This window comes from Oryx dammah, unplaced genomic scaffold (genome assembly GCF_014754425.2).
Source record: "Oryx dammah isolate SB20612 unplaced genomic scaffold, SCBI_Odam_1.1 HiC_scaffold_2, whole genome shotgun sequence".
NCBI classification, from domain to species: Eukaryota; Metazoa; Chordata; class Mammalia; order Artiodactyla; family Bovidae; genus Oryx; species Oryx dammah.
In genome coordinates this window covers 85,069,265-85,090,054 of record NW_024070186.1, presented here as the reverse complement: position 1 = coordinate 85,090,054, position 20,790 = coordinate 85,069,265, and the positions used below count along the sequence as shown (strand labels likewise).

The 20,790-nt window shown below is 36.3% G+C and overlaps 1 protein-coding gene across 9 annotated transcripts in view; it reads right to left on the bottom strand.

Moving 5' to 3' along the window:
- Positions 1–20,790, bottom strand: part of DLG1 (discs large MAGUK scaffold protein 1) — a 256,793-nt gene that overhangs the window by 79,951 nt on the left and 156,052 nt on the right. For all 9 annotated transcript variants that reach the window (XM_040249498.1, XM_040249489.1, XM_040249481.1 and 6 more), the window contains 3 exons: positions 16,256–16,425; positions 14,969–15,105; positions 9,032–9,176 (listed from right to left, as the gene is read on the bottom strand). In XM_040249498.1, the coding sequence (XP_040105432.1) occupies positions 9,032–9,176; positions 14,969–15,105; positions 16,256–16,425 (452 nt within the window). The remainder of the gene's footprint in view (positions 1–9,031; positions 9,177–14,968; positions 15,106–16,255; positions 16,426–20,790) is intronic.

Genomic DNA, 20,790 nt, shown 5'->3' with positions numbered 1-20,790 from the left:
AAGCCTTACCTTACTGGTAGAGGTGCAAGGTAAGAATTACATTTGACTTCTCCTTAGTAAGTCATTCAAATAAGACAATGGAGTGAAATATTTAGTGTTAAGAGAAAAAACCCACCTTGTATCCTGTGAAATTATCCTTCAAAAGTGAAGAAGACATAAACACTTCATTAAACAAAAACTGAGGGAATATTTATAGCTAGTAGATTTGGCTTTTGAAATGTTAAAAGAAGTTCTTTAGAGAGAAGAGAAGTTCAGTTACACAGAAAGAAAGAGCACTAGTTTTTCTTATTCTTGATTGATCTAACAAAAAACACTGTTCAAATAACAGCAGTGTTGTATTTGACTATTTATGCATCTATATATTTGTGTATAAATGAAATGAATGTCAGCATGATACAAGGATACAAATGATACATGAAACAAAAGTGATACAAAGGATGGGAGTGAGGAATTAGTATTATTTTGTTATTATAAGAAACTCTCACGAACAGCAAAACTGTACAGTCTTACCTCGAAGTGGAATTAGATTAGCATACATGAATACTGCAAATTCTAGGGCAACCATTAAAAAAAGTGAAAGAGAATATAACTAATACACTAAGGAAGGAGAGAAAACAGAATCATATAAAATGCTTAATTAAAGCCATTCCCCCCACCCAAAAACAAATGGATGACAAATATAGGACCAAAACACAGGGCAACAAATAGAAAAGAGTAAGTAGCAAACATCACAGACATTAATCCAACTTTATCAATAATCACTTTGAATATCAATGGCCTAAGTACACTAATTTTAAGTGGAAATAGTGTCAGACTTTGGTTTTTTGGGCTCAAAAATCACTGCAGATGGTGATTGCAACCATGAAATTAAAAGACACTTACTCCTTGGAAGGAAAGTTATGACCAACCTAGACAGTGTATTAAAAAGCAGAGATATTGCTTTGTCAACAAAGGTCCATCTAGTCAAGGCTATGGTGTTTCCAGTGGTCATGTATGGATGTGAGAGTTGGACTGTGAAAAAAGCTGAGCACTGAAGAATTGATGCTTTTCAACTGTGGTGCTGGAGAAGACTCTTGAGAGTCCCTTGGACTGCAAGGAGATCCAACCAGTCCATTCTAAAGGAGATCAGTCCTGGGTATTCTTTGGAAGGAATGATGCTAAAGCTGAAACTCCAATACTGTGGCCACCTCATGTGAAGAGCTGACTCACTGAAAAAGACCCTGATGCTGGGAGGGATTGTGGGCAGGAGGAGAAGGGGATGACAGAGGATGAGATGGCTGGATGGCATCACCGACTCGATGGACATGAGTCTGAGTAAATTCCAGGAGTTGGTGATGGACAGGGAGGCCTGGCGTGCTGCGATCCATGCGGTTGCAAAGAGTCGGACACGACTGAGCGACTGAACTGATTGTCAGAGTGGATCAAAAAACCAAGACCCAAGTATATACCGCCTACAGTAAAGCTACTTTAAATATAAAGGCCTATATATATTAAAAGTGAAAGGATGGAGAAAGATACATCATGCTAACACTAATCAAAAGAAAGCAGGAGTAGCTATATTAATTTCCAACTGAGAAGACTTCAAAGTAAGGAAAATTATCCAGGTTAAAGAAGGGCATTACTCAATGATAAGGTCGTCAGTTCTCCAAAAAGACATACAATCTTTAACATCTAACAACAGAGTGTCAAACTATGTGAGGCCAAACTATGTGAGAAATCAATTAATCCATACCTCTTTATCAGAAATGAACAAATACAGCAGGCAGAAAATCAGGAAGGACATAGTTGAACCCAATAATATCACTAATCAATTGGATATGATGGACATCTATAGACCACTTCATCCAACAACAGCAGAAAACGTATTTTTCTTAAGCTCCCATGTTAACATTCACCAAGACAGACCGTGTCCTGGGCTATAAAACAAATCTCAACAAATTAAAAAAAATAGAAATCATACAATGTTCATTCTTAGACCACAATGAAATTAAACTAGAAATCAATAACAAAATGATAGCTAAAACCCCCAAATATGGGGAGACTAAATAACACATTCCTAGATACACTTGGGTCAAAGAAGCAAACTCCAGAGAAATTTTAAAAATGTTTTGAACTAAAAGAAAATGAAAACACAACTTATCAACATCTGGGATATAGGAAAAGCAGTGCTTAGAGAGAAATTTACAGTATTAAATGCATATATTAGAAAAAGAGGAAGATCTTTATCTAAAATGAATCATCTTGGCTTCTACCTTATAAAACTAGAAAAAAGAGTAAATGAAATTCAGAGTAAGCAGAAGTAAAAAAATAAAAAATCTGAGCAGAAATCAATGAAATTTTAAAAACGAGAAATCAACAGAGAAAAAAATTAATAAAAACCAAAGCTGGTTCTTTGAAAAGATCAATAAAATCAATAAGCCTCTAGCCAGGCTGAGAAAAAAAGAGAGAAGACAGAAATGAAAAAGCAGCTATCACTACAGGTTCCATGATATTAAAAGAATAGTAAGTACTATGAAGAAGAACTCTATGCCCAAAGATTTGGTAACCTAGACAAAATGGACCAGTTCCTTAAGGAGACAATCTGCCAAAACTCACAAAGAAGAAACAGGCAATCTGAACAAACCTATATCTATTAGAAAAACTGAATCAATAATTGATAATCTTCTGAAATGAAAGCACCAGGCCCAAATGGGTTCAGTGGTGAGTTCTATAAAATATTAAAGAAATGAATTATACCAATTGTCTAGAACCACTTCCAGGACACAGAAGCCAAGGGAATACTTCCTAACTTATTCTGTGACACCAGCATTATTTAACAAAACCAGACAAAGAAATCTTAAGGGAAAAATCCCTATAGAACAACATCTCTCATGAACATAAGTGGAAAAATCTGCAACAAAATGTCAGCAAATCAAATCCAACAATATATAAAAAAAATTATATACCACAAGCATCTGGGATTTATCCCAAGTATGCAAGGTTGGTTCAATATTCAGAAAAAAATACATATGATCCATCACATGTGTGTGCATACATACTCACTTGCTAAGTCATGTCCAACCCTTTGTGACCCTGTGGACTACAGGCCTTCAGGCTCCTCTGTCCATGGGATTTTCCATGCAAGAACACAGAAGTGGGTGGCCATTTCCTCTTCCAGGGGACCTTCCCAAACCAGTAATCAAATGTACACCTCCTTTGTCTCCTGCACTAAGGTAATGCTTATTAAATCAATGTGATACTGCCGTACAACTATTAGACTGGCTAAAAAAACAGAACAATGGTAAAACCAAATGCTTGTGAGGATGTGGAGTAACAGGAACTCTCATACATTGTTGGTGGAAATGCAAAATGGTACAGCCACTTTGGAAGACAATTTGGCTGTTTATTATAAAACTAAACACAGTCTTACCACACGATCCAGCAATCGCAGTCCTTGGTTATTTACCCAAAGGAGTTAAAAATTCCTGCACATTACTATGCGAAAGGAGACTTTTTGCTTTTCTTTCAAATATCTACTATGCCTTCTTTAATTCAACAGGTTTATGGAAAACTTTAGCCAGTGTGATTTTAAAATATTTTTGAATTTTTAACTCAAATTTGGCAAAATCAGCAGAGGGCTGAATTATTTTTATTGTTTTTAAGGAGTTTGAGGTTTTTGGGTATAACTTTGGTATTTCAATTGGATATACATGATATATTCAATGCCATTTTGTATGTTTCAGGTAAAGTAGGAAATGTTAATCAAATTATATAGAACATATTTTATGAAAATCAAAATGTGATATATATATTTTTAAATTTTTATGAGTACAGTTGATTTACAATGTTGTGTTAGTTTTAGGTATAAGAAGTTCAGATTTTAAAAGGCTACATATTGTATGATTCCAACTACATGACATTCTGAAATAGGCAAAACTATGGAGGTAGTAAAATGATCAGAGGATGCCAGAGGTTAGAGGAGCGGGAGGGATGAATAGGCAGAGTACAGGATTTTTAGGGCAATGAAACTGTGCTGTATGATACTGATAGCTGGTACATGTCATTATACATTTATCCAACCCTACAGAATGTACAAGAGAGAACCCTGAAGTATACTCTGGGCTTTGGGTAATGATGTGGCAATGTAGGGTCATCAATTGGAACTAACGTACCACTCTGGTGGGAGATGTTGATAATAGGAAAAGCTATGGAGGTGGGACACTTCTGGATCTTTGCTTAATTTTCCTGTGAACCTAAAACTGCTCTAAAATGTAAAGGGAAAAAAAGGACATGCCCTGACACCAAATCAGATTTGTCAATCCAATTCATAATTATCCTTTTTAATGCACCCCCCAAAAATGGTAACCTAGTAAAAGAAACAAAAAATATAAGCAAAACTCCAGTAATAATTTCATTTCAATAATAATAAACATCAATACAGTCCATCGGTTGTAATTCTAGTAAGAGCTAAGAACAGAAAATTATAAAGTTATTTTGACCCAGGTAAGCAACATATTTCAGTTGTAACTTCCAAAACCACAATGCATTTGAATTATATGATTATTGAAAAATGTAGAAAGCAATATTTAACTTTCTTGAGGTATTAACTACGATAAAGGTACAAGGCATTTCAAAAATCTAGCTGAAATATTTATTACTTAGCCACCAATCTCTCCTTTCATTACATTACTGTCTTCTATGCACAAAGCACTGTTAATACCTATTGGGAAAACAAAAATATGCAAGGATCATTACTTCAAATTACTATAGTGGCCAGAGAGGCAACTTTAAGAGTGAAGCAGCCTGAGTGAAAGACAGTAGGTAATGACTATAAATACTGCATACTGAAAAGAATGTATGGTCTATCAAAAGGAGATAGTGTCTATGCATCTGTATGTTTCTGTAATCATACAAAAAGGAAAAAGATGTACCTGCTGACAGTATATGGGTTTGAAGTCTGCTGCATCTTTGATTTTATGAGCTTGCAGTCTACATTAGCAGTTGTTTCCTGTCCAATTCATATATAAGATGTTGTTTTGCATTTGAGCCAAAGGACTTTCTATCAATGGCTCTTCTGAAGACCAAAGTCTTTCCTGGAGTGCTATGTAAGAATATCTGATTTTCAATGGAACTAGCATGATGGCCTAAAGCGACCGACATTCACGTGAACCATTATAATCACTGGCCTTTTAAAGTCCAGAGTTTACTGATTTCTGACTCAAATTTCTTCGCTGCATTAACAAGTTTGGCTGAAACAAACAAACAACAACAACAAAAAACCCACTGGGCAAGAAACTCAGTCAACTGCCCAAGCCAGAAAATGTACCTTTTCCCTACCATATCCAGACTTTGCCTTTATTCGATGGATCCTTTCTGAAGGAGTCATTCTCACATGTAAGGCATGTATTTCATATGGCAGGAACTAAAAATTAATGTTTCTATCAGAGAAATGACTGTCTAAAGAATAATCAGATAAAACAATGCTATTTCCTATACCCCAAATCCTAAGTAATAAAGATTCCTCAGAGAACTACAAAACAAGGGAGGCTGAATATTGTCCTTAGATATCTTGGTTAATGACCCAAACCCTCCAAAGTTTAGGAGAGAAGCCAAGTGGAAGAACTTCAGGTAAAAGTAGGAAGAGATCAGTGAGGGGTCAGAAGTTTAACAACATCTTTCATCTGAAGAGAATATAAATTAAAAGTGAAAAGATACATAATGCAAAAGCAGAGAATTTTAATGTCAACAAAGAAACTATGTTCTTTATCACAGAGGACCCCAACCCCCAGGCCACTTAACAGTGCCGTTTAGGAATTCAGCTGCATACCAGGTGAGTGGCTGGTGAGCAAGCTTCAGAGGCCACTCTCCATTGTTCACATTAACTGCCTGAACCTTCTCTCCATCTGCCCCACCTATCGAAAAATTGTCTTCCATGAAACCGGTCCCTGGTGCCAAAAACGTTGGGAACCACTGCTTTATCAGATCCAACGAACTTTTTTTATTCAGTAATAAACTTCCTTTTATTCCTGAGTGGGCTTCCCTGATAGCTCAGTTGGTACAGAATGCACGTGCAACGCAGGAGACCCCAGTTTGATTCTTGGGTACCATATTTTGGCTATTATCTATAGGTGCATTACAACTGTTAAGAGCATGACCCCATCTTAGATTTATGGTCATAGCTAAATTATAATTCTGAGCTTTTCTCCAGTCATGTTCTGCTTCTTTGGGAGCAAGACTAGATAAAGACAGCAAGCTGAACTAGGGTTGCAATTCTGCCAGTGAAGATGAAGAAGGCAAGAAAGTAGAAGATATATGCTGTGAACTGAATATAATGACAAACCAAGGAGGCTAAGTAAAAAAAAAGAAGACAAGAGATGCTGTGGCTTCTAGGAGGGAGAGGAAGCTGCAGGCCCAGAGAGAGTTTCCCAGAGGCATGGGTAGGAGAACTGTATTGGGTACCACTCCATGAGCAGAAGTGGAGAAAGCACTGAAGCTCTAATGTGTGGAGGAGGGGGAGACTGACAGCTGTTCTGCCAGGTGGTGACAGTGCTAAGGAGAAAAATCTAGCATGCTAAGAGGACAGGGAAGAAGGTTCGTGGCAGACAGAGCAACAGGCATAGAGGTGGAACAGCAGAGGCCAGCGGGGCTGGAGCAGAGCGACCAGGAAGAAAGAAGCAGGAAAGGAAGATGTATTTATCCTAAGTGTCAAGGCAGGATTCTGAGCAGAGAAGTCAGTCATCTGACAAATTTCAAAGAGATCACCCCACTGCTGTGTTGAGAATTGACTCAATTGACAAGCAGAGCAGTAAGCTTGAGCAGAAGGTCACTGCGGGGCTGCTATTCACAGACCAAAGAGGACTGCAGACTCAAAATCCATTAGCATCCGGAAGGCAACATAACCATGCACAGTGGAGACTGATGCAGTAAGATGTGATGGGGCCAGTGTGGGGCTGGAAGAGTCTGCACCTCAGTTGAAATAATTCAGGTAATGGAAGATGACAGCCCATCAGCCAGCCTGGATCCTTGAGTGACTGTGTGGAGCAGAGCCCCTGCCAACAGAGCATATTGTGTGAGGCAGAAATAAATTTTGGTGGTGTAAAAAAAAAAAAAAAGAAGAAGAAGAAGACAAGTAGAGACACAAAGAAACAGCCAAGTAATGGCATGGCATCAAATGACTGAAGATCAAAATGAAGATGAACTGTTAGGAGTAAATAAACTGATAGATGAAGTCAGAGAATGAGATGATTTAAATCAAGATTTTGGACATGGTGAAGGTACTGACAATTGATAGGATCTAAATTATTATCTTGGAAGCAAGTATCTGAGTTGGAGTGGAGGGCAGGAGTGTTAGAAACAGATCAGTAAACAAAGAAGCCTGGTTATTGAATGAATCAGTGTGGGTTTTGACTGGTCATCACTAAGGATGACAATGTGAATAACAGTATCAAAGGACAATGAGAGCACCACTAATATCTTCAGTAACTAAAGCCACACTGATGGGGAGGACACCAGATGACTAACATAAGGAATAGGCAGTAAGTTGAACAGTCTGATGGCAAGGGCTTCAGGAGAGCCAACAGGTAAAAATCATTGATGTAAAAAATTTTCAAACATAAATGCTTCTTAAAACACACATAAGTAAGTTATTTATGAATTGTGTGCATAGTATGAACATGGTCTAGAAGTGTATAACAAAATTCATACAAAGAGAGGAGAATGGAAACAGAACACTTTTATGATAAAGTTGAACTAGCAATGTAAACTTCAACTTTTTCACAATATTCTATTAGTTTAAAAACAGATGAAAAAAAGGCAAGAAATATCCTACATAATACTCTAGGGAAAACAATTAAATATTATTTAATTACTACTCTTTAGGACCAGCTCTCCTATTTTTTACATGTCATATTATTTTATATGAAAGAGATAATTCAATAAAAAGTAACGTTTTCTTTCTAGTTCAACTGTAAGCGGCAGCCTGTTTTTTTGTATATTTGGCCATAATCGGGATGCCAATTCTCAATCTGTTAATTGGCACTTAGTTGTCTTGAACAGATAAGGCAGCATAATAAATAAGATCAATATTTAAATTGGTGAATAAAAGAGCTTATCATTCAATTTGCTGCTGCTAATAAATAAAAATTACATAAAGCCCTGTGCAAGCCAAATATATGGAACAATTTTCAGCAAGTAGTAAAGTTCTGACACAAATGAAGTATAAGACATCATCTCTGTTCATTAAAGAGACTGAATATTATTATAAAACCACAAATATCTCTAAAATTCTGTAATTTAGAAAAGGAAAACTTGGAAAAGCAGATTATAGAGTATATTGATCATTATTACATATGGGTGCTTCTAGTATTGATTCAATATACCAAATAAAACTTTCATTTTTCAATCAACATGAACACATTAAAAATATATTTACATTTCATCTCAGCTTGTATATTAAAAAAAAGAAAATCACATAGGAAGCTTAAAATTACCTAGGTACTTTCATTACAATATGATTCTAGGAAATACAATCGTATTACGCACAACTGTGTTACGTAATACACTAAGAGTTTGAAGTACAAAGATGGTATCTGTGCTCACACAGTTGGGAGTATAGAAAAGCCCAAGTCTTAAGTTATTATTTCTCAAAGCACAGCCCATGAACCAGTAGCACTAGAAGTATCAGAATTACCTTGCTTATTAAAATAATTACTTGTTCAAGTATATTTCTGTGTTCCATCTCAAAATTATTAGAACAAAACAAGAATCTCCATTATGAGCAAATACCTTCGGTGGCTATCATTTACATAAAAGTTTAAGAATCAATGCCTTAAATAATTATTGCTATGACATTACAGCTGAAAAAGTGAAAAACTCACCCCCCTTATTATTACGAAGATTCTGACTTAAAATTGATTTTTTAAAATTATTAGGTTAAAATGTTTAACACTTCTGTTTTAAATATTTGTATACTGTTTAAACTTTATATTGGGAACTTTCATTAAAATTTATCACGTCTAAGAAAATAAGATAGATTATAAGCAAACAGACTTACAGTTGGTGATATCAGGTGGTGCATAGCCATCATTCATATACATACTTGTGGGTTTTGCCACTTTCAAATAAACAAAATCAGATGTGTTCTTTAAGGCAGTTACTGCTTCTTCATGAGTAACTTCTTCTAAACACACACTATTCACCTAAAAGAAAATCCCCAAAGTTTTACTTCTTTCTTCCCGCTCTGAATGCCGTATTTTTTTCCCCCCTCTTTATTCCTCTGGGTAGAATCTTTAGTATACTATTGAACAGGAGTGGTAGTTGTGTCTTTCTAGGAATTTGTCTGTTTCATCTAAGTTACCTGATGTATTGGTATAGAGTTGTTTATAAATAAAAGTATTGCCTTATACTCTCTTTCCTTCCTACTTTTAGAAATTTGAGTTATTTTTTCTTTGTCAGTCTAGCTAAAGGTTTGTCAATTTTGTTGATCTTTTCGAAGGCCCAATTTTGGTTTTGTTGATCTCTATGGCTGTCCTATTACCTATGTTGTTAAGTTTTGCCCTAATCCTTTCTCTTCTGCTAGCATCAGGTTTAGACTGTTCCTCTTTTCAGTAAACATTTTTTGGGGTGTATATGCTTGCCTTTGAACTGTTTATTTTATATTGGAGTACAGTCAATTAACAATGTTGTGACAGTTTCCGGCAGCCAGCAAAGGGACTCAATCATACATGTACATTATTCATTCTCCCCCAAATTTCCCTCCCATCCAGGCTGCCACATAACATTGAGCAGAGTTCCCTGTGCTATACAAAGGTCCTGGATGATTATCCATTCTAGACATAGCAGAATGTTTCTAGTGTTTTAAATTATAATGTACTAAACAAATGTTCATTTTAGTATATTTTCCATTTCTCTAACATGCAACTTTATAACTGACTACATTTTTTTTTAATGTTTTGACAAAAATTTCTAAAGGTCACAGAACAATCCTAACTTTCTCATTGATTACTAATAAAGCTTTGCAGGGTTTTAGCTGCATGGTCACTCTTATGGTCCCACCCTACAGTGTATAGTGAGGACTGTCTGCATTCTGAAATATTCACCTGTGGTATACTGTTCATCTGATGGCCTGCAATGAGACATTAGTAGCTATGACACAAAGCGAGGATCAATAAATGCCACACATTAGAGCTATCTTCTTGGAAAGTTTACTTGTGGTATGTTTCTCTTGGAACCTGGCCATCTTATTAACAAGCCCAACTTAGCCATCCCCACTTGAGCTCCCAGCTAACAGGCAAAACTAACTCTTCCACTATATATAAGCCAGCTTGAAAGTGGACCCCTGGCCCTAGTTTAGCCACCCCAGTAGACATTACAAGGAGTCAAGACATGCTGTCCTGGCCAAACCCATCCAAATTGCATAAGTATAAGTAAATAAATAACTGTTGTCATTTTAGTCACTAATTTTAGTGTTTTCTTATGCAGCATTAGATAACTGAATAAAGAGCTAATAAGATTTGCTAAGGGATTCAATGTGGAGAGGGAAAGAATGATCCTAAAGTTTCAGACCTGGGCAAAACAGGATAAAGTTCCCATTTAATTAGATGTGAAAATTATGCAAAGTGCAGAACTGGGGGTGGCAGGGTTGGGGGGGTTTGCTGTGACTTGGAAGTTTATTTTTAGATACAGTTGTCCTTTGGTATCTGTAGGGGAATGATTCTATGACCCCAGTGCCCAAATTATCCTTCTTAAGGATAAAAAAAATTATGCAGATTCTCAAGCTCTATGTAAAATGGAATAGTATTTGCATACACATAGTGTCCCTTGGATGGAGGTTCATAACACTATACAGGGAACGGTGACCAACATCATCCCAAAGAAAAAGAAATGCAAGAAGGCAAAATGGCTGTCTTAAGGAGGCCTTACAAATAGCTGAGAAAAGAAGAGAAATGAAAGACAACAGAGAAAAGAAAAGATATACCCAACTGAATACAGAGGTCCAGAGAATAGCAAGAAGAGGTAAGAAAGTCTTCTTCAGTGAACAATGCAAAGAAATAAGAGAAAACAATTGAATGGGAAAGATTAGAGATCCCTTCAAGAATATTGGAGATACCAAGGGAAAATTTCATGCAAGGATGGGCACAAAAAAGGACAGAAACGGTAAGGACCTAACAGAAGCAAAACAGATTAAAAACAGGTGGCAAGAATACATGGAAGAACTATGCAAAAAAAGTCTTAATGACCCAGATAACCACAATGGTGTGGTCACTCACCTAGAGCCAGACATCCTGGAGTGTGAAGTCAAACAGGTATTAGGAAGCCTCAGAAAGCCTAGCTTTCTACAAAGGAAGAAAACTAGTGGAGATGATAGAATTACAGTTGAGTTACTTAAAATCCTAAATGATGATGCTCCTAAAAGATCCTAAAGTGCTGCACTCAATATGTCAGCAAATTTGGAAAACACAGCAGTGGCCAAAGGACTAGAAAAGGTCAGTTTCATTCTCATCCCAAAGAAGGGCAATTCCAAAGAATGTTCAAACTATTGTATACTTGTGCTCATTTCACATGCTAGCAAGATTATGCTCAAATCCTTCAAGTTAGGCTTCAGCAGTAAGTAAATCGAGAACTTCCAGATGTACAAGCTGATTTACAAAAGGCAGAGGAACCAGAGATCAAACTGCCAACATTTGCTGGATCATGAAGAAAGCAAGAGAATTCCAGAAAATTCACCACGCTAAAGCCATTGACTGTGTGGATCACAACAAACTGTGGAAAATTCTTAAAGATATGGGGATAGCAGACCACTTTACTGTCTCCTCAGACAAGAAAAAAGAGCTGGAACTGGACATGGAACAATGGACTGGTTCCAAATTGGGAAAGGAGTACGTCAAGGCTGTATACTGTCACTCTGCTTATTTAACTTCTATACAGAGTACATCATGTGAAATGCTGGGCTGGATCAATCACAAACTGGAATCAAGATTGCTGGGAGAAATATCAATACCCTCAGATATGCTGATAATACTACTCTAGTGGCAGAAAGCAAAGAGGAACTAAACAGCCTCTTGATAAGGGTGAAAACAGACAGTGAAAAGCTGGCTTAAAACTAAACATTCAAAAAACTAAGATCATGGCATCTGGTCCAACCACTTCATGGCAAATAGATGGGGAAAAAGTGGAAACAGTGACAGATTTTATTTTCTTGGGCTCCAAAAATCACTGCAGATGGTGACTGCAGCCATGAAATTAAAAGACATTTGCTCCTTAGAAGAAACGTTATGGCAATCCTAGACAGCATATTAAAAAGCAGAGATCACTTTACTGACAAAGGTCCATATAGTCAAAGATAAGGTTTTTCCAGTAGTCATGTATGGAAGTGAGAGTTGGACCTTAAAGAAGGCTGAGTGCCAAAGAATTGATGTTTTTGAATTGTAGTGCTAGAGAAGACACTTCAGAGTCCCTTGGATAGCAAGGAGATTCAATCAGTCAATCCTAAAGGAAATCAGTCCTAAACATTCATTGGAAGGACTGATGCTGAAGCTCCAATCCTCTGGCCACCTGATGCAAAGAACTGACTCATTTGAAAAGACCCTGATGCTGGGAAAGATTGAAGGCAGGTGGAGAAGGGGATGTCAGAGGATGAGATAGTTGGATGGCATCACCAACTCAATGGACATGGGTTTGAGCAAACCAGGAGACAGTAAAGGACAGGGAAGCCTGGAATGCTGCAGTCCATGGGGTTGCTAAGTGTCAGACATGACTTAGTGAGTGAACAACACACCCTCTCTTACTTAAATCATCTCCAGATTTCTTATCATACCTGATACAATATAAACACCATGTGGTGTGTTTAGGGTTTTGAGAACTTTTTGGAATTCTTCCCCTGCAAGTGTTTTTGATCCTCAGTCAGTTAAATCCACAGATGTGGAACCCATGGACACAGAAGGCCAACTGTATATTTGAGATGACTCTTGAGACATACGTAAGGAGACTGAAGTTCAGAAAACAAAAGTTATTACTATCACGTACAATGAGACCTAGTAAGCTATTTGACTACCTGTCAAAGAGAAAAGAAAATGTGCAATGTTTAGAGGTTAGGGAAAAGATGCATCAGGAAGGAGAATGAGAAGGAATGGCCGATGAGTTAAAACGAATAGCAAGATAGAGGGTGACTAGTATGGAAATTGGAAAGAGTGTTTTAAGAAGGCAAAAGGTGTGTCAAATGCCTGATTCATCAATTAAAGTGAGAGATAAAACTGAGTAATTTCAGTGGCATTATGGCAACAGAAGCCTCATTAAATGGCAAATTCAGTGTAAATTTCTTGTTCCCTATTCTTAAAATTGATTCTGGAGAAACTATAAAGGAGGACATAAGAAATTTAAAAAAAAGAAATTTAAAAAAGAATGAGAAACCTAGTGGAGAAAGGTTGTCTGGAACTGGTGTAAGTGTATGTGGGGTATGTGTGTATATGTGAAGATGAGGGAGTGCTGGTTGTAGCTTGGGGAAAAGAGTGACAAGTCATAGCCATGAGAGGGTAAGTTAAGAGAAAAGCAGTTGGAGGACAGTTTCTTCCTCTTCACTATCATTAACTAGTAGAAATAACTAGCAGCTATTCTTAGCAGAGGTATTCAAAAGGGCAAATAAATAAATAAGAGGAAAGAACCCAAATCACCACTATATCAGACTTTGTAAGCCTTTCCAGATTCATTTGCGCCTACCTGCCCACTAGGCCTTGGCTGCTTGCTTACAAGAGCCCTGGCTATTGCTACTCTTGTCTCCCACCATTACGAACTATTTCAACCTCTTCTGTAGTAAAGGGTGGGCTTGGGCGTGGCTCACATGTTCCACATAATGAGAGGAGTAACATATCAGAAGACCACATCTGATGTGTCTAGACCACCGAGGCTCTAGCTCTTTCAACACTTCTGGGTTCAGGGGAAGTGCAGTGCCACAGTGTGGGAGCTGGCCTTCTTAGCATTCATCCAGAGGGGCTGGGTAACACAGCCAAGAAATCTAGGACAGTTAACCCCTGTGGGGTAGACTCTAAATAACAAGAGAGAGGAGATTAGGAGGGGTCAGGAGATCAATCTTTTCTTTTGCTTAGATAGCTGCATCTAAGGTTTAGCAGTTCCACATTGCCTGCCTGGAAGACTGTCCTATATGATAAGCAACCAGCTATATTTTCTTATGAAATTACAACCAGCTCAGAAACATAATACCTTGTATTGGCTTTCCCTCATTCTCTGCCTCCCTTTTCATTTCCACTCACTCCAGCTTCTCTGAAGTTCTACCTCCAAATAATACCTTAGCACAGTAGCTTTTCTTCAGATTTGTTTTTGTAGGGAATATGAACTAAGACAGTTGTTAACGATGACTGGATAAATAAATTGTGATATAGTCTACAGTTTCAGAATAGAATATTATGAATAGGAGAAATGATTAAATCTCAACTCTAGGCAGCAATATGGATAAGTCTCAGTAAAACAATATTGAGGGAAAAAGTATTAAAAGACTACATACTGCACAACAGCCTTTAAATTTTTTTTCAAAATACTAAACACTTAGGCATATGTATGTGATTAAGCAATCTTTAAAAAGCAGAGGAATGAGAAACACAAATTGTTGATATTCTAGTTTTGGGGTTGGATAATAACTAGCAGTTTTCATTATATTATAAATAAAAATTATAGATTAGAACAAGAAAGGGAAAAAGAAGGTCACACACGACAAAGGATGATACTGTTACGAACCTAAGGATTATGATTAAATAATTTTGTGCATCCAAGCTCCTAAACAGGATAAAAGAAAAAGAGAAGGGACCTAGCAGAGGAAATGGAAATAGCAAACAGATAATGAAGAAGTCATTTTTCAGGTCCTGACTAAAGAAAGGCCGTGTAAATGTCATTTGAACATTTTTGGCATGTAGAATTTCCAGAATCTTTCAGAAAAAAAAGACATCAAAGTGATTTTTAAAACTGGATTTTTTATACTTACTGCTAAAAGTTTATCTCCAATCTGAAGTTTACCATCTTTATGAGCTGCTCCTCCTTCAATTATTTTGGTTACATAGATACTATTATCCCCAGGAATATGCTGATTTCCAACACCTCCAGCAATGCTAAACCCAAGACCTGTTTGGAAAACACTAGTTTTAGAATTTTACCCATAAATGTAAACCCAAGTTCAGAAAGAAATGACTGAAAAGTAGAAAACAGATTCTATAAGCTGATAATTTCACCAAATTAATGCTTTTTAAAATAGAAAAGAATCTATTTACCTATTTTTAAAATCCTAAGTATTTTGTAATCAAGGGCAATTACAAATGTAAGTGCTCCTACAGTTACAAGTAAGTACCTTCCCCTTCCCTCCCAGGTACTTCTTAAAGTGTCTCATGCATTTGTGTTAGTTCAAAGAAATCATGTAAAATTGTTTCACTTTTGTTTCCATCATAATTATACTTCTTACTAACACTTTTAATACTTCCACAAGATTAAAACAACTGAGAAAAAAAAATCGATGGTGGGCAGAACAGCTTCAGAAATGCAGATGTTTTTGTTCTTTTTCAATATTCTATAAATTAATTTTAAGTAAGGAATTTCAGTAATTCATAAATCCCATGGCCTTAATACCAAACTTGTAACTCTCTATTCATTTTTCATGAGGCCACGAATTAGAATCAGTATTTCCATTTATCCTCAATCCCATCCATGTTTTCAAAATTCAGATCACATCCTAATAGTATTCACTGCAGATATAACTATTAATGATATGCTCATTAATATTTTCTCTTATCCTGTGTATCCACATTTAATATACTTTGTAGATTAATGATTACAAGTTAATATCAATACTATACAGGACTTCAAAATGTTTATGCCAAATGCTACTTAAAACAAAAATCAGTAGAAGTAACAGAGAGATTATAACATTCACTAAAGTGAAAGTGAAAGTTGCTCAGTCATATCTGACTCTGCCTGCCAGCCTGTAGCCCACCATGCTCCTCTGTCCATGGAATTTTCTAGGTCGGAATACTGGAGTGGGTAGCCGTTCCCTTTTCCAGGGGATCTTCCCAACCCAGGGATCAAACCCTGGTCTCCCTCACTGCAGGTGGAGTCTTTACCATGTGAGTCACCAGGAAAGCCCCACCCCTCCAAATTCAGTAAATTCTATACATTACCAGTATTGCTAATCTTAGAATGTGTGTCATATGTAACTTAAGAGTTACACATCACTTAGAGATTTCTTACTTAATAATTTGTTTTCGTTGGATTTAGTTCATACCTTTAGGACCTTTAATGAGCTTTATTTCCATTATTTTTTCTGATACTGGTTTCCGTCTTTTTACATACAAGCGTACAATAGATCCTGCTTCTTTCAATGCTTCAACTGCTTTGCTATGTGTTACATCACGAACATCTATTTCATTTACTCGCAAAATACAGTCATTGACTCTAAGGAAAAATTAAAAATTAAAATTAAATATTAAAAATTTAATATCAATTTTTCACTTTGCCAATTTTTATTTTCACATTTTTAAGAATAACTACTACAGTTTTTTTCTGAGAAGAAACTTCATGTTAAATTTCAATATATCAAATACTTATATAAATACAAACATTTCTCAAGGGCCATCAAAGGAAATAGTGCAAATAATAGATTATTTTACAAAAATATTAAATGATAATGACAGCTGTCTATGTACAGAAATTAAAATACTTTAGAAAAACAGAAAATACTTATTTAGCACTAATCACAAGTTATGAACTTCTTTTAGTGTTTTAACCCTTACAACAACCTGTAAGGTAGATCTATCTATATCCCTATTTTACATATGGAAAAACTGAGGCACAAAGTTTAAATAACATTCCCAAAGCCACCCAGATAATGACCAGTAGAGCAGTGATTCAAAGATAAGAAATCTAAGGTTTAGACGAAATAATTAGCTTAACATCACAGTGGAAAATCTGATTAATTCATTGGTTTATTAAAAAATAAACTGATCTCCAAGAGGGGTTCACCCCAGAGATGCAGGGATTCTTCAATATATGCAAATCAATCAAAATGTGATATACCATATTAACAAATGAAAGGATAAAAACCACATGATACTCTCAATAGATGCAGAAAAAGCTTTTGACAAAATTCAACATGTATATATGATAAAAACTCTCCAGAAAGTGGGCATACAGGAAACCTACCTCAATATAATAAAGGCTATACATGACAAACCCACATCAAACATTATTCTCAATGGTGAAACACTGAAAGCATTTCCTCTAAGATCAAGAACAAGGGTGCCCACTCTTGCCACTATTATTCAGCAAAGTTTTTGGAAGTCCTAGTCATGACAAGCAGAGAAGAAAAAGAAATAAAAGAAATCCAAATTGGAAAAGAAGAAATAAAACTGTCACTGTTTGCAGATGACATGATGCTATACATAGACAGAGCCACCAGAAAACGATTAGAGCTAATCAATGAGTTCAGTAAAGTTGCAGATACAAAATTAATACACAGAAATCTCTGCATTTCTATGCACTACCAATGAAAAATCAGAAATAGAAATTAAGGAAACAATCCCATTTACAACTACAACAAAAAGAACAAAATACCTAGACATAAATCTGCCCAAGAAGGCAAAAGACCTGTATGCAGAAAACTAGAAGACACTAATGAAACAAAATCAAAGATGACACAAAGATGGAGAGATACACTACATTCTTGGATTAGAAGAATCAACATTGTGAAAATGACTATACTAACCAAAAACAATCTACAGATTCAACTAAATTCCTATCAAATTACCAATGGTATTTTTCACAGCATTTTTGAGTTGACCAAAAAGTTTGTTCTGATTTTTCCCTAAGACTGTATGGAAAAACCCAAACAAACTTTTTGGCCAACCCAATAGAAAAATTTTGTTGACAATTTATATGGAAACACAAAAGACTCTGAAAAGGACTTCCCCGGTGGTCCAATGGTTAAGAATCTGCCTGCCAAGGCAGGAGACACAGGTTTGATCCCTGGTCAGGAAAGATATCATGTGCCATGGAGCAACTAAGCATATGTGCCAAAGATGCTGAAACCAACGTACTCTAGAGCTGGTGCTCTTCAACAAGAGAAGACACTGAAATGGGAAGTGTAGCTTCCACTCACTGCAACGAAAAGTAGACTCCACTCACCAAAACTAGACAAACCCAGCAATGAAAACCTAGCAGAGCCAAAAGTAAATCAATTTAAAAAAGACTTCAAACAGCCAAAGCAATCTTGAGAAAGAAAAATGGAGCTGGAGACATCAGGCACCCTGATTTATACTATACTACAAAGCTACAGTAATCAAGATAGTATGGTACTGGCACAAAAACAGAAATACAGATCAATGGAACAAGATAGAAAGCCCAGAGATAAATCTATGCACCTATGGGTACACCTTATCTTTGACAAAGGAGGCAAGAATATACAGTGGATAAAACACTGTCTCTTTAATAAGTTATGCTGGGAAAACTGGACAACTATATGTAAAAGCACGAAATTAGAACATTTCCTAACACCAAAGACAAAAATAAACTCAAAATGGATTAAAGACCTAAATGTAAAGTCAGACATTATAAAATTCTTGGTGGAAAACATAGGCGGAACACTCTCTGACATAAATCGCAGCCAAGATGCTCTTTGATCTACTTACTAGAGTAATAGGAATAAAAATAAACAAATGAGACCTAATTAAACTTAAAAGCTTTTGCACAGCAATGAAAACCATAAAAAAGAGAAAAAGACAACCCTCAGAATGGGAGAAAATACTTGCAAATGAAACAAGTGAAAATGGATTAATCTTCAAAATACACAAGGAGCTCATGCTCAAAACCAAAAAAACCTCAAGCTATCCAATAAAAAGATGGGTAGAAGACCTGAACAGACTTTTCTACAAAGAAGATATATATAGATGGCTAACAAACATATAAAAAGTTGCTCAACTTCACTAATTATTAGATAAATGCAAATCAAAACCACAACAAGGTATCATCTCACACCAAAGTGGTCATCATCAAAAGATCTACAAACAATAAATTTTGAAGAGGGTGTGAAGAAAGGGATCTCTCTTGTACTGTTGGTGGGAATGTAAACTGATACAGTCATGATGGAGAACAGTATGGAGGTTCCTTAAAAAACTAAAAAGTAGAACTTCCATAATACCCAACAATCCCACCACTGGGCATATAGCCTGAGAAAACCGTAATAGAAAATATACATGTACCCCAATGTTCACTGCAGCACTATTTACAACAGCCAGAACATGGAAGCAACTGATATGTCCAGCAACAGATGAACGGATAAAGAAGATGTGGTACATATATACAATGGAATATTACTCCACCATCAAAACACAATTAAAATATTTCAAGTGATCATGCTAAACTTCTATAATATATCAAATTAAGTTTACAGAAAAGAAATTCTATATCCAAAGACAGTGATACCTTACAGTTAGTACTACAGGTCAGTTCTCCAGTGGAACAAATGGAACATTTTAATTTTCATACAAGAAGCAAAAATAAAAGGCAAATAACTAAATCAGGAAGTATATGCCTACATTTATATGAATTTTCAAATTATTAACTTTATATCTAACTTCATTAATATACCACTTGTCATGTTCAGTGAGAAGTTTAGAAACTAAAGAGCTACATAAGGCACCAATAACCTTACAATAAAATACTGTTTCTCACAGACCATATAAAATCTTTAGTTCTAAAACTTTTAGAAAACTGTCACCATGTGTAAAAAACAGCAAACAAGGCAACAGGAAAAGTGCCACAATCCATGACCTAAGATTGTGTCTAAGGAAGCAACAAAGATGCCAAAGATATTTGTTTAACAAGATACTAAGGATAGCTTCTGATATGGAACATTAAACAGAAGACCAGTTACTTACATTTATTCAATTTATAAAACAGGTTAATTCATTTAAAGTTTGCATTAATCTTTTCTTTTTGTGGTGCGTGTGTGTGTGTGTTATTCGCTCAGTCTTGTCCAACTCTTTGTGACCCCATGGACTATAGCCCACCAGGCTCGTCTGTCCATGATATTCTCCAGACAAGAATACTGGAGTGCATAGCCATTCCCTTCTCCAGGAAATCTTCCCAACCCAGGGATCAAACAACCTGGGTCTCCCGCACTGCAGGCAAATTCTTTACCACCTGAGCCACCAGGTATGAGATAAAAACTCAGGATGTATCAATATATGATTCCCTACCCTGCTTATTTAACTTATATGCAGAGTACATCATAAGAAACACTGGGCTGGAAGAAGCAAAAGCTGGAATCAAGATTACCGGGAGAAATATCAATAACCTCAGATATGCAGGTGACTCCACCCTTATGGCAGAAAGTGAAGAGGAACTAAAAAGCCTCTTGATGAAAGTGAAAGAGGAGAGTGAAAAAGTTGGCTTAAAGCTCGTAACATTCAGAAAACTAAGATCATGGCATCTGGTCCAATCACTTCATGGGAAATAGATGGGGAAACAGTGGAAAGAGTGTCAGACTTTATTTTTGGGGGCTCCAAAATCACTGCAGATGGTGACTGCAGCCATGAAATTAAAAGATGCTTACTCCTTGGAAGAAAAGTTATGACCAACCTAGATAGCATATTCAAAAGCAGAGACATTACTTTGCCAACAAAGGTCCATCTAGTCAAGGCTATAGTTTTTCCTGTGGTCATGTATGGATGTGAAAATTGGACTGTGAAGAAAGCTGAGCACTGAAGAATTGATGCTTTTGAACTGTGGTGTTGGAGAAGACTCTTGAGAGTCCCTTAGACT